Raw genomic sequence first — 14,380 nt, forward strand, 5'->3', positions numbered from 1 at the left:
TCCGTGATGTTTTTGTGCTGCTGCGGTGTGAACCTGAATCGTTTTTTTGTTAATAAAATACTTTTGGGGGGGGGAAACAACACGGGGGGGGGCTGTCGAATTAGATTTTCATTGAATGGCGTGGCCTGTGGCTACGTGGGCGTGGCTTGTGGCTACGTGGGCGTGGCTTGTGGCTACGTGGGCGTGGCATGTGGCTACGTGGGCGTGGTTTGTGGGGACGTGGCATGTGGCGACGTTGGCTTGGTCTGTTGCTACGTGGGCGTGGCTTGTGGCAACGTAGGCGTGGCCTGTGGCTACATGGGCGTGGTCTGTGGCTACGTGGGTGTGGCCTGTGGATATGTGGGCGTGGCCTGTGGGGACGTGAACGTAGACGTGGTTATCGTGGGCGTGGTCTGCGGGGGTTTGAGGGGGGCGTGGCTCTGTGGGTTTAATTCGCCGTGGGCGTGCGAGGTGACGTCACCGCCAGCTGATCGGCGCCTGACGTCACCGCGTTTAGGTTGTTGTTGGGCAGCAAGATCTTCCCTTGGTTCGCTCTCACCTTTTGTGTCGCCTCTCACTTCACTTTCCCCCGCGCGTCTTTGTCTCTCTCTCTGCTTCACTGCCCTGTTCTCGCTCCCCTCCTCCTCCTCGCTCTCGTCTCGCCCGCTCGGATTAACGCGTCCCGCGATGTCGTCGCCGAGTCCCGGCAAGAGACGGATGGACACAGATGTGGTGAAGCTGTATCCATCCCAGTGATGGCATGCGAACCAGGGAGACTGCCTGTGTGTTTGTGTGTGCCTGTGTGTGATTGTCTTTGTGTGTGCGAGGTAGTATGTGTGTCTGTGTAAGTTGTGTGTGCCCGTGTATTTGTGGTTGTGTATTTGTGAGTGGTTATGTGTGTATGCCTGTGTGGTTTTATATTTCTGTGCCTGTGTAGTTGTATATTTGTGTGTTTCTTCGTGGTTGTGTATGTTTGTGTCTGTGAGTGTGGTTTTGTGTGTTTTCAGTTGCCAGTATATGCGTCGGTGTGTGCCTTCGTGTGTATGACTTCTACACAGAATGTACAGCGCACCTTGGTATTTGTTGTGTACGTGTGACTTTGTGATTGTGTGCCTTTGTGTATGTGTGTAAGTGGGTTTGTGTCTGCGTGTGTGTATTTGTGTGTGTGTGGATAAGTGCGTGTCTTGTGTTTCTATTTATGTGCAAGTGTCTCTTGTGTGTGGATATAAATGGCTGACTGCCCTACGACCTCGGCGAGCCGAGTTCGATTCCCTGCCATCGATAAAGTGCTGAGCGATAACCTCGTCCGTCCTGGGCCTCCCTTAGGTCGACTCATCCTTCATACACAGTACATAACATGTATTGTGTAAATAACAGCAACGACACTGGGGAGACAAAGGCGGCCGGTTGTGGTGATGTACACATACACCACCCGAAACCGGCCTTAATAGGTGCTCGCTAACTAAATGTATCTTGACATGCTATGTAGACTGTACTGTAGTATTATCCGCGTCCGTCTTTGTCTCTAGAACTATGTCTGAGTCTGTCATGGCGCCCAGAGAATTACAAATTTTATTTCCCGGGCCGAGGCCTGGCTCCGCAGGCTTTTCCCGTCTTTCCTAGGTCACTTGGCCGCTGACAGCCCGGCCGGACTCGACCGGGTCGGGGGTTGCGATGCCTCGCCCTTCCGGGCCCACAGGTTCCGACGCGTTTGCTGGTTACTCGTGTGTGTTTATAACGACGTGGACGTGTGTACATTAAGGGTGAAGTATGGTGTAAGATGTAAATATGTTTGTGTGTGTGGGGGGTGGGAGGGGTAACATTTTTGGTTAGGGATTACGTAATGAGATTCGGGCTTGTTAAATTGTCAAGTAAGTAATGGTGTTCGAGCTTTGCGTGCCATCACTTGACCATCACTTTACCATCGCTTCACCATCACCGAGTGTCAATAACAGCAGCATCTCAACACTACCATCACGTTGTGTCAAACACTTCCATCAGCACCATCAAAACCGTCAATAACTGTCACCAACCATCATCGTGATCACCGTCAAACCATCGGACTTGCACAAACATCACTTTCACAATATCGCCACTATCTCCGAGTGTCAATACCATCATCGGCAGGGTCTCGACATCACCATCACTCTTGTGTCGACCTTCATCACACCACGGGACCTACAGACATCACCAGTACTTATCCCATCACTGTCATCGTTACGGCTTCACCATTTTAACGTTTATCATCAACATCATCCTCAAGCTACCGGCCTTAAACACCATCGTTACTGTTTCGCCATCACCGTCATCACTTCACCATCGCACGATCGTGCCTGTTGGTCATCATCATCACCAACGGGGCGATAAAAAAAACATCACCACCAGCAGCATTATACCATCAACATTACCATCGCAACATCACCATCACGGCATCACACTGCCTCGACACGGCCATCATCAATCATCATCACCATACGGTGGACATCAATCATTTGGTGATATCACATTTAGACCATCGTCGTCATCATCACCATCGTAGTGGGTGTAGCTGTGGCATCAAAATGAACAACAACAACCACCACACGAACAACGCCGCTTGTAATCGCACCCACGGTAGCAACTGGAACAACAACATGTAGCAACACAACAATATAACATAACAGAAAAGAACACATTGTCTAGAGACGACCGTAAGAACACGGTGATAATAGACTCAATCATCCCGACAACAACACGAGCAACAACTACACAGAACAGCGGAATAGAGACGGCAACAACACAGACAACTTAAACAACAATGGCAGTATCAAACAACAACAACAGTAACATGTACAACAACAGAGAGAGAACACGGGCAACACAGAACAGAATATGGACAATAGCACAAACAACAACAGCAACACAGACAACAAGACCAATGCGGACCACACAACAGGGCACTAACAACCATCGAGAGAATGGCGTAAACAACAATCTGATAACGCAACTAAGACAGCAACATAGACAGACACGGTCAATAGCAAGGCAACAACAGAGACACCAATACAGGCAACAGACAAACAGTTGACAACCAGAGGGACAGCCGCACAGATGGCCACACAACCACATCACTATCAACACGAATGTCTCGCTGAGTTGTACAGAGTCATGGCTGTCGTGCCCTCTGTATGACCACAACCACAACACATTCGCAATAAGGACAGAAACCACCATGGGCGACGGCTAAAACGACACGGACATAAATCCCCATCGATAGCCACAACAACCACATAGGCAGCATCACAAGAAACTCGGCACCAACACAACAACAATACATAACCCACCAGGACAAGAACCCCATAGACAACAACATAGCAACGCAAATAACAGACAACCAAACAGACATAGACACAGACATCTTTACAAGCAACAACCAAATATACAACATCATGTGTAACAACACACATACATTCACATAACAACGTATGCAGCTATATCACACAGAACAACATTACCCAAACCATGCACACGCAGTCATTATAAGTGCCGAGCCAAGGCTGGGTGTTAGGTTCACGGGACAGGACCAGGCCCCTTGGCTTCTTGGCTCAAGCAGCAAACTCTTAACAGAGTGCGGAGGATATGGGGACACGAGACAGACACACACACGCGGATACCACACCAAACACACGGATTCCACACACAGATACCACACCGCACACAGACAAATACAGAGACACCATGGGGACCTAGGGAAACTACACACACCACACTATACCACACGGCAGACACTGCACTGCAGATACCACAATACACACAGATACCGCTCCACACACTGCATGATAAGAGAAACCACGGTGACCCAGAAAGACGACACGGTTGGCTACGTACGGTGCGAAAGAAGTTATACATACAGAGACCACACCACACGGCAGCACCCCCACACGACTCACACTGCCCCATTCACATCACATAGACACCAGACACTGTACCGCACCACTGCACCACATAAATCATATACACCAACACGTGGCGGCCACCGCAGACCCCACACCACACACCCCACACTACAACCGACACGGACAACCGCACCACAGATAATGCCCTAGTTAGACACACCGCACCACACACACCGCAGCGTTCACCACACATTACACAGCAACATATACCGCATATATCGGTTACCACATAGAGACACGATATCACACACCACCCACAACTGTCACCAAACACACAGGCACCACACCACAAACATCACACACACACATACAGACACCGCACACACACATACAGACACCGCACACACAGCACAGACACACGGTGCGACCGAGTGAGGTTAGGCGACACAGCCCTCCCTCTGTCTCGCTCAAATTTGCTTTGTCAGCAAAACGCGGAGCGTGGAGCCCTGGGGGGCAGGGAGTGTGGGGGGGGGGGGTTGAATGGGGGGGGGGACTTATCGGGTACAGTGTGTACAGTGCCTGGCTTCACTGGCACAGTGTGTACAGTACACGTGCTATGTGGTGTTGCCCTTTGAGCTTTTATCCCGTGACCCCAACAAGTGTAACCTTTGTCCTGTGACTCGCAAACCCTGAATCCTTATGACATTGGGCCTCCAGTGAACTCTGAACCATTGCTCTCGTGTGACCTGATGACCCTTGACCATGAAACCCATCACAGCATTGAGAGCAAACACGAGGTCACCATCCTGGGAGGACTCAACGAGTTCGTGGTGAAGTTCTATGGCCCGGCCGGCAGTAAGTGATCACCGCATGCCACACTGCACACCAAAGACAAAGATCCCCTGTATAACCTGCACAGACTGTTGGGGCAAGGGCTGTTGGTGAGCACTTGTGAAGGCCGGCGCTGCACACGAGGGGGTGGGTGGCCAACACCACACCCGACCGCCTTGTCTCTCCAGTGGTGATGTTTGCACATCACACCAGGTACTCATTTTAGGCTCAGTCGACCTCAGGGAGGCCCAGAACCGATTCGGATAATCGTCATTGGTGTTAGCCGTGAGCGGGAATCAAACTCGGGTCGCCGGGTTTAATAATCAAACTCGGGTCCGCCGGGTTTAATAATGGTGATTCGAAAATATATGGTTAATCTAAATTGTCTTATGGTTGTTATTGTTGACTTGCACCACATTGGGATTTTTGCACACAGCGTTTTAATACGGTTTTTTTTAGTATTTGCTGGTTTATTCCAGGATGTTTCAGTTACGCGTCGTCGCTTTCAGATGTTCTGTGTTCACATTTTGTTTGTTGCGGTTGCACCCGACTTAAGAGCCGCATGGCTCACAGGGCAATACCAAATAAATGAAACTTGAATAGCGCAGCGCGATAACCGATACATTGCACACCACACACTGCGCACCACACACACACACCACAAACGGACATAGGCATGACACACAAAACATAAATATGCACTGCTTAACTCCAAAGACAACATGGCACATACACGGTACAGCCATTGCCACCCAACCCTACAGACATCACACCACTTATCACACGTTAATTGCATACAACACAAAAGCACCACACTTGAGACACCACAGCAACCACACCAGACAACACCACAGGCATCGCCACAGGTAGTGAGGGTCGTGGTGAGTATTGTGCGATTGTTATCGTGGCTCACCCTTTCCTCTCTCTCTCCCCCTCCTCCCGTCTCGCCCAGCGCCGTATGAGAATGGGGTGTGGAAGGTGCGGGTCGACCTGCCGGAGAAATATCCCTTCAAGTCTCCCTCCATAGGCACGGCAACGCACAGACACACGCACAGACACACGCACAGACACACGCACAGACACACGCACAGACACACGCACAGACACACGCACAGACACACGCACAGACACACGCACAGACACACGCACAGACACACGCACAGACACACGCACAGACACACGCACAGACACACGCACAGACACACGCACAGACACACGCACAGACACACGCACAGACACACGCACAGACACACGCACAGACACACGCACAGACACACGCACAGACACACGCACAGACACACGCACAGACACACGCACAGACACACGCACAGACACACGCACAGACACACGCACAGACACTACAACAACAACAGCTGTCCTTCGCCAACAAGTGGTGGTGACATCACCACAGCGCCTGTGCCAGGCTACGTGCACTTTGAGGCTATCGCGTGAAGTGTGGAAGGCTCGCTGCTGGCAGGTCACGGGACAGATCCAGGCGTTGTGGGTTGACTGATGTGCCAGACTAGGTGCAGGAGGTTTACAGGACACCCAGGTGCTACCGATTGACTGAGATGATTGACATGCACAGTCTGTGCTCCCCACCGCACCACTTAACTGCGTTTTAGCTGCCTGGCACTCCACTTGTTATTGCGAGGGTTGCTCCTGCACCCTCTAACTGCCCAGTAGCGTACTTGACAAGCCTCCTCCTCCTCACTCATACACATGTATATCGTGTACGTGCTCCTTGCACTCGTAACAGTTTCCTTCCCTCCCCTCTCGTTCACAGGATTTATGAACAAGATTTTCCACCCGAACATCGACGAAGCGTGCGTTACTGCCCACAGCGCACCGCAGCTCCCCTCCCTCCCTCTCCATCTATCTCTCACCCTACCTGCCCCCCCATCCCTCTACCTCTCCATCTATCTCTCACCCTACCTGCCCCCCCATCCCTCTACCTCTCCATATATCTCTCACCCTACCTGCCCACCCATCCCTCTACCTCTCCATCTATCTCTCACCCTACCTGCCCCCCCCATCCTTCTACCTCTCCATCTATCTCTCACCCTACCTGCCCCCCCATCCCTCTACCTCTCCATATATCTCTCACCATACCTGCCCCCCATCCCTCTTCCTCTCTATCTTCCCCCCCCCCCACTTTCTACATCTCCCACCCCATCTCGTGTCTGCTGCTGCGTCTCCACCATGTCATGCGTCTCGTTTGTGTCGCACAGCTCAGGGACCGTGTGTCTGGACGTGATCAACCAGACGTGGACGGCGCTGTACGGTAAGGGTCTTCCCACACGCCCCCCCCCCCACCAGCTCATTATCGTCACCCCGGGTTTGTGACCCATGACCTCACGTGACCTCACACATGACCTTAGAAGGGGGTTGGGGGAACCTGCGCCCCTTGGGCGGGGTATGGCCCCAAGGCTTCATTTTCACACGGCCTGCGGCCACATGAGGCCTACCACTCTGAAAAGGCCCACAAGCCACCTGTATCCACCACTACAAGCGTCTTCACTGGTAACGTTGCGTGTCTTGTTGCCATGCTCAGTCGCTGTAGGATGGCCCCGAGTAATAGTCGTTTATTTCTAGATTTGAAGCTTTCGTGACTGCAAGGATTCATATTCTTAGGTTTTTTTCGGTAAAGTCACCGAAGCTTGTGTTGCCTCCGAAACGTCGTGATTTTTATTTTATTTTACTTTTATTAATTTTAATTTGTATTTTTTTACCTACGTGACTTTACCGAAAAAACCTAAGAATATAATAGTCGTTTGTCGATGAGTTGATCTCATGGACCTATCGCCCCCGCCATCGTTCTGTGACCCGAATCGCCTTCTGACCTCTTTGCCCTTCTCATTCCATTGACCCGTGACCCCACAGACCTGTCGAATATCTTTGAGTCGTTCCTGCCACAGCTGCTCGCCTACCCCAACCCGATCGACCCGCTCAATGGCGACGCCGCCGCCATGTACCTGCACAAGCCCGAGGAGTACAAGCAGAAGATCCGAGGTGCACTGCTGTCCCTTTTCCTATGCTTCCCTGTGCTATTTCCCAACATGTTGCAGTGTCCGTTCACGTGCTTCTCTGCGCTGCCTCTTGCTTCCTTGCGCCACCCTGCACGTCGTTGTGGTTGGGGCTGACGCCAAATCCCAACGCTTCCCCGTTGCTTCCTTCACAGAGTACATCCAGAAGTACGCGACAGAGGAAGCGCTTCGGGAGCAGGAGGGAGCGGCGGCCGACTCGTCGTCCGAGAGCTCCATGTCCGACTTCTCCGAGGATGAGACGCAAGACATGGAGCTATAGCCGCACTGGCACCGCACCGGCACTAGCACGACACTAACGCGACATCGACAAAACATGGGCACTTGCACTAATTTCGAACCGATATTAGTGCTGACTCCACACTTCACCAACAAGGCATTGACACGGCACTAGCACCGCACTGACACAGCCCTGAAGTACACCGATCTTCAATTAGCACTGCACAGGCACTGCAGTGATACCACACTGGCAGCACGCTGATGCCAACACTGCAACTATGCTGATGCTACACGAAGACTGCATTGACACCACAATGGCCACGGTAGTGACACCATACCAGTATAGCACTGGCACGGAACGTGGCACACTTATCTGATACAGTATAGTACATACATTTAGGGCTCTCGCTTGGCACGGTATCGCGTAACACACGCGCCCAGTGATGGTAACACACCCACGCAGAGCTGCTAACACCGGCGCAGCGCTCTTAACATTCTCATACAGCACGCGCATAACGCACTCGGTGCGCCCGCACTCATAGTGCGCGCACACTCGCCCATCGGTCACTAGCGGCCGGAGCTAAACGGCGCAGTTTGTAGCAAGCTGCTGTTGCGCGGTGTTAACAGAGGCTCTAACGCTGTGTAAATAAAGTCGCAATCTACGCTGCAACTCAGAGCAACTTTGTTGCAGCAGCCCGTGACAGTTTCCGCCACTGCACGAGAAATAAGCGATTTGATTGGATAGACGCGGGTCACGCGGTCGTCATTGTGACCTGCTGGCTATTTCCAACATGGCGGATTTTTAATGCATTTTTAATGCATGTGCAGAGTTTGATAAGAAAACTACATTAATCTGTATTTAGTAAGATAATGAATACACTTACCAGTACTATTTTTATTAATATTTTATAATTTTCATATTATTTACATTTCCGAAATGCCTGGATAGGTTATTTTATTCGTAGGCCACGCAGGCACCTTTCCTTGCCTAAATCCTGTACTGGGCTTTCTGGGCCAATTCGCCCAGGTGATAGGGGAGGGCGGGCGTCATGCCTAGACCTCCACTACACACAAGGGTGGGCTCCAGTTGTGTTTAATGGCTGGATAGCACGCAACCTTGTTGCACAAGAGAAGCAACGAAAAGTTTCAGTGTTGAATGTGAGATGTTGTGCAACAGTTGAACAGCAACCAAGTTTTGTGTAATAAAATTGCGCCATTTAGCTTCAGCTTAATGCTACGTGCTCACATAGGACTATACGGTTCTCATGAACACAAAAGCACGCATATAGACAAACACAACGCAAATGCACAAGATGGACAAACAACACTAACACAGCAAACACATACAGAGTCACATACAGGGTCACATACACATGGACACACAGGCACATATAAATGTATGTAGGCACACACGGGCAAGTACGTGCGCGCATGTGTGCAAATGAACACGGACACAAGTGTGCAAACGCGCGCACAGACGTGTGCGCAGCAATGCATACAGGCACAGATGCTTACGGGCATATTTATGCTCACACATGCACACACATTCAGGCATTCATACAGGCGCATAGACACACGTGCTCACGTGTACACACCCACTTTTCCCTGACCCTGCTGTACACACTCTTATCCCTCCCACTGCTGCCCCCCACCCTGTCCAGGCTCCCCCCACCCCACACCCCAAGATATATTTAACACGTTAACGTTATTGTTACCGACGCGCTTTCATTATTTTGTTTTTTTAGAAAAAGGAAAAAATAAAACCACCAGTTTTTCGTTTTGGTTGTTTATCATCAACATTATTATTACCATTACTGTGTTATTAATATTATACTCTTACAAACTCCTACTATTATCGTTATCATCATCATCGTCGTCATTATATCATTGATCGCAAATCTGTTCGGCTCTTGTCGGCTCCTGCCAACTGCCCTCTCGCGCACTCTCTCTCCCTGCCGCCTGCACGTGTAGACGGGTCGGCAGGTCGGCAGACAGGCGGGTAGGGCAGGTAGAGACGGACAGACAGGTAGACAGGTAAGATACACAGACAGGTAGACTCACAGGTAGACGGACAGACAGAGTTGTCATCTGCCTGTCGTTGTACAGCCGGGCGAGGCAGCCCTTTACCCGTGAGTCATCAGCTGGGTTCGTCTTGCGTTTAAAAACAAAAAGCTTTGGAGATCGTGCAATGGCTGTTGCAGAATTGCTGCGCTTGCCTCGGTTGTACTGTGTTGCACCGTTTTTTTTTTCTCATACTTTTTTTCCTTTTTCTTGTTTTTCGTGTGGTTTTCTTTTTTTAACCAAAGTTTTAGAGGCACCTGATCTTCCCTGCCTGCCTGCCTCCCCTCCTTCCCTCCCTCCCCTCCTTCCCTCCCTCTTCTCCCTCTCCATGTCTGCTGTTCCTACCCTGGTTCTTCCCAGCCCAGCGGACACGCGCGCGCACGCACGGAAACCTTGGTCCTGTGTCCCCGTGGCTTCCGTCCCGACGAGTCTCGCCAATTCTCTGTCCCTCTGTGCTTGCGAGCTACCTCCCGATGTCTCGAGCATTCTCTTATCTGTTGCCAGTGCTCTCCGTTTCTCTCTGTACTCCGGGTCATTGAAGCGAGGGCACGAGTGCGCGATCCAGACATGTCACTGCCCCCTGCGATGCGAAGAATGGGAAAATGCGTTTGCCGAGATGGGAGCGTAGTTGCAAGTTTTTTTGCGTAGGCGAGCGTGCAGCATAAAGGAGTTGGGCGGCAGAGCCAATGTTCGCGGTGCATGCGGGATCGATATTGGGGAGAGAGCTCCTCGCCGAGTTATATTCGAGTGCAGTGAGTGCGAGTGTGCGGGCGAGAGGGAAGACTTCTGCCGCTAGGTTCTGTAACCTCACCGCATTCTTGCCGTCTCATCCCTCTCAGTGTCCCTCATCCTCGCCCTGTTACCTGACCCCGTCTCCTTGCCGTGTATCCTGCATCCTTACCCTGTCTCTCACCACCTCACCCTGTCTCCCACCTCCTCCCCACCCTGTTCATTCCTCACCCGCTCTCTCACCTCACCCTATCTCTCTCATCCCCACCGTGTCTCCTTAACCCTGTGTCCCACCACCTCACCATGTCGACCTCCCATTATCTCCCACTAATCCCCCCCCAATTCTTGCCTCACCTCACCCCATCTTCCACCTTTCTCCCACCTCCCTCTTGATTTTCATTTTCTTGCCGACTTTGATCTTCTCAACTCGTGCAACTTGTGGTTTGGTAAAAAAAAAACGAAAAAAAGTAGGTAGGAGTTACGTTAAAAAAAAATCTGTAAAAATAATAAAAAGTTATAAAACTGCGCTTGTGGCGAGAGTGCTTGTTGCGTGTGTGTGTGGGCGAGGGAGGTCCACCAGCCCTCGGTGCCTGGGCTCGAATCTGGAACCTGCCACCTCGGGTCTCGCTCACAACTCCGCTTCACAATCATGGTCACGGTGGCGAGTTGCGTTTGACGGAGTCACCCTCCTTCACACCGGGCGTTCTGGAGCGCTTCACGCGGGATCAGCGGCGTTCCATCGCATCTCTCATCTCAACGCGTTTGAAAGGGGTGCCCCCAATGGCAGTTTGGGGCCGTCCATAAATGACGTCACGCGATTTTGGACGATTTTTGAACCCCCCCCCCCTCGTCACACGGCGTCACAAAAAGTCAGACCCCCCCTCAAATATGACATGACATAAAGCTTTGCCCCCCCCCCCCCAAAATAAAACATGCTTCAAATCGCTTTAAACTAATATCATTGGAGTGCGTATTTATGATGTGACGTCACATTTCTCAAGCCCCCCCCCCCTCGTCACACATCGTCACAAATGTCTGACCCCCCGAGGTGCGTGACGTCATATATGGACGGCCCCTTTCCCATGTGCGGCACACGGTGACTGCACCTGGCGTGCGAATGGGCGTTTGTCTACCGGCCAATGGATGAGACTGGAGACTGGATAGCAAAGGAGCGGGAGGGTGGCTGACCGAGGAGACGGAGCGATGGAATTGGCTTCGAGTGCAGGAGTGAGACAGATTGTGGCACTGCAGTTTCAGTTTTCAGTTTCATTTATTCGGTATAGCCCTGTGAGCCATTCGGCTCTTGAATCGGGTGCAACCGCAACAAACAAAAACATTAACAAGAAACATTTGAGGACAACGGAGACATCGCTCCAATGGAGCGCTGTCTTTCAGACAGCTCTGTCTTCACCTGAGGACAGCTGCTTGTGTTGTGGCTGAAACGTCGTGAGAATTCTATTTTATTATGTTTTATTTTTATTATTTTATTATCTCCCTTCTACGTGACTTTACCAAAAGAACCAAGAAGATGAATCCCTGCAGTCACGAAAGCTTTAAATCGAAAAAAAATACAACCATAACCACAATCATATAAACAGAAATCTATTTTATAGCAATATATTGGGACATTTTGAGCATAAATGAATATTGGGGGTGTGTGTGTCCCAATATTTACATTATAATGACGACCTTGGCTCTACTTCACCAGAGCTGATGAGCAGTCGCCCGGCCACGTGGCTCAGTGGGAGAGCGATCGCCTCGCAGAACTTTGGGGCCGTCGATAAATGACGTCACGCACCTGGGGGGGGGGGGGGGTTAGACATTTGTGACGATGTGTGACGAGGGGGGGGGGTTGAGAAATGTGACGTCACATCAAAATGCGCAACTTTAAATAAATATAGACAACACGTTCTACTTAATTAAATATACTTTTTAATAAATGTTTTCTACAACATCAGAGTTGCAGCGCCACATTAAATACGCGTTAGAATGACAATAGTTTAAAGCGATTTTAAGCATGGTTTTTTTTTTGTGGGGGGGGGGGGGCAGAGCTTTGTGACGTCATATTTGAGGGGGGGTCTGACTTTTTGTGACGCCGTGTGACGAAGCGGGGGGGGGGGGTCAAAAATCGTCCAAAATCGCGTGACGTCATTTATCGACGGCCCCTTTGAAGGTCACGAGTTCAAATCGTAGCTGAGTGGGGGGAGTTGACCCAGCCAATCATTCCTACCTCCAGGGTTCACAGAGTGAGTACCATACTACTTTGCGGAGAAGTCAATGGTGGTTGTCCTCTGGATATTCTCGCCCCCGCCAAAGGAATGTGGAATTCCCTTCCCTGGCTCAGGGTTATAAACAGAATAGCGCTGCCTCAATGGCCAACTAAGTGCAAAATCACTTTGACTTGACGCTAGAATCGAGCCCGTTTAATCAGTGGACGGCTGGAATCTGGATTGGAATCCAGAATCTCACTGGTGCTTGATCAGCGCCTTTTACCCGTGAACCCCTCCACCACCCGACCCCTCCACACTCAACACATTTCTCCAGCACACTGTGGCAATAACAAGAAACATTTCACATGCGACGGTTGGGCCAATGGTCTTTCTTCATAGCGCACCAATCCCCAGAAGCACCGAATCATTTGTCCTGGGTTCTCACGCGGTTACACCAAAGTAACTTGAACTTTTTCGATTTAAAGCTTTCGTGACTGCAGGGATTCATCTTCTTGGTTCTTTCGGTAAAGTCACGTAGAAGGGAAATAATAAAATAATAAAAATAAAACATAATAAAATAATTCTCACGACGTTTCGGCCACAACGTAAGCAGCCGTCCTCAGGTGAAAACCAGGTCTGTCGGGGAGACAGCGTCCTCTGGATATTTCAGACGCTGTCTCCCCGACAGACCTGGTCTTCACCTGAGGATGGCTGCTTGCGTTGTGGCCGAAACGTCGTGAAATTTTTTATTATGTAAAATTTGTATTATTTCCCTTCTACGTGACTTTACCGAAAGAACCAAGAAGATGAACTTGAACTTTGGCATCCAAGTGGGTTTGAATTTTGCGGCAAATGCGTGTGACGTCACAACGCAAAGCGCGTCGACCGCCTGCGTCATCACGCACGGCCAAGGCTCTGTGACGTCATCACGCCAATCTGTCGCAACCTTGAGCGCCTTCAAGCTGTCAGCCGTCCATCTGACATAAGGGGCCGTCCATAAATGACGTCACGCGATTTATGGACGATTTTTGACCCCCCCCCTCCCCTAGTCACACGGCGTCACAAAAAGTCAGACCCCCCCTCAAATATGACGTCACAAAGCTCTGCCCCCCCCCCCTCCCAAAAAAAATAAAACATGCTTCAAATCGCTTTAAACTATTGTCATTTTAGTGCGTATTTAATGTAGCGCTGCATTCTGATGTTGTAGGAGGAAACATTTATTAAAAGTATATTTTATTAAGTAGAACGTGTTGTCCATATTTATTTAAAGTTGCGCATTTTGACGTGACGTCACATTTTTCACGACTCCCCCCTCGTCACACATCATCACAAATGTCTGACCCCCCCCCCCTAGGTGCGTGACGTCATTTATGGACGGCCCCTAATATACTCTTACATAAAACACTTTATGAAGCTAAAACTAAGTATTCTT

At 50.4% G+C, this 14,380-nt stretch overlaps 1 protein-coding gene across 4 annotated transcripts; it reads left to right on the forward strand.

The window, feature by feature from the left end:
• The first annotated feature begins 451 nt into the window (after positions 1 to 451).
• On the forward strand, positions 452 to 11,263 carry UBE2H (ubiquitin conjugating enzyme E2 H). Of its 4 annotated transcripts, none has more exons than XM_078613084.1 (7): positions 452 to 719; positions 4,633 to 4,709; positions 5,638 to 5,712; positions 6,472 to 6,511; positions 6,917 to 6,969; positions 7,569 to 7,697; positions 7,867 to 11,263. In XM_078613084.1, exons 1-7 carry the CDS (start codon positions 667 to 669, stop codon positions 7,989 to 7,991), a joined length of 552 nt encoding a protein of 183 aa, XP_078469210.1. In that variant the 5' UTR covers positions 452 to 666; the 3' UTR covers positions 7,992 to 11,263. The 4 variants fall into 4 exon arrangements, with proteins under 4 accessions (XP_078469210.1, XP_078469211.1, XP_078469214.1 ...); XM_078613085.1 differs by having other exon boundaries at positions 455 to 1,678; positions 4,633 to 4,898; XM_078613088.1 differs by lacking the exon at positions 452 to 719 and adding an exon at positions 1,532 to 1,678.
• The last annotated feature ends 3,117 nt before the right edge of the window (positions 11,264 to 14,380 follow it).

This window comes from Lampetra planeri, chromosome 40 (genome assembly GCF_965212315.1).
Source record: "Lampetra planeri chromosome 40, kcLamPlan1.2.h2, whole genome shotgun sequence".
Taxonomy (NCBI): Eukaryota; Metazoa; Chordata; class Hyperoartia; order Petromyzontiformes; family Petromyzontidae; genus Lampetra; species Lampetra planeri.

Excerpts from the sequence above, each read along its gene's own strand:
- UBE2H (XM_078613084.1), top strand. The coding sequence starts at position 667 with ATGTCGTCGCCGAGTCCCGGCAAGAGACGGATGGACACAGATGTGGTG. Across the intron at positions 4,710-5,637 it reads GTTCTATGGCCCGGCCGGCA|CGCCGTATGAGAATGGGGTG; the intron begins GTAAGTGATCAC and ends CGTCTCGCCCAG. Across the intron at positions 6,512-6,916 it reads CACCCGAACATCGACGAAGC|CTCAGGGACCGTGTGTCTGG; the intron begins GTGCGTTACTGC and ends TGTGTCGCACAG.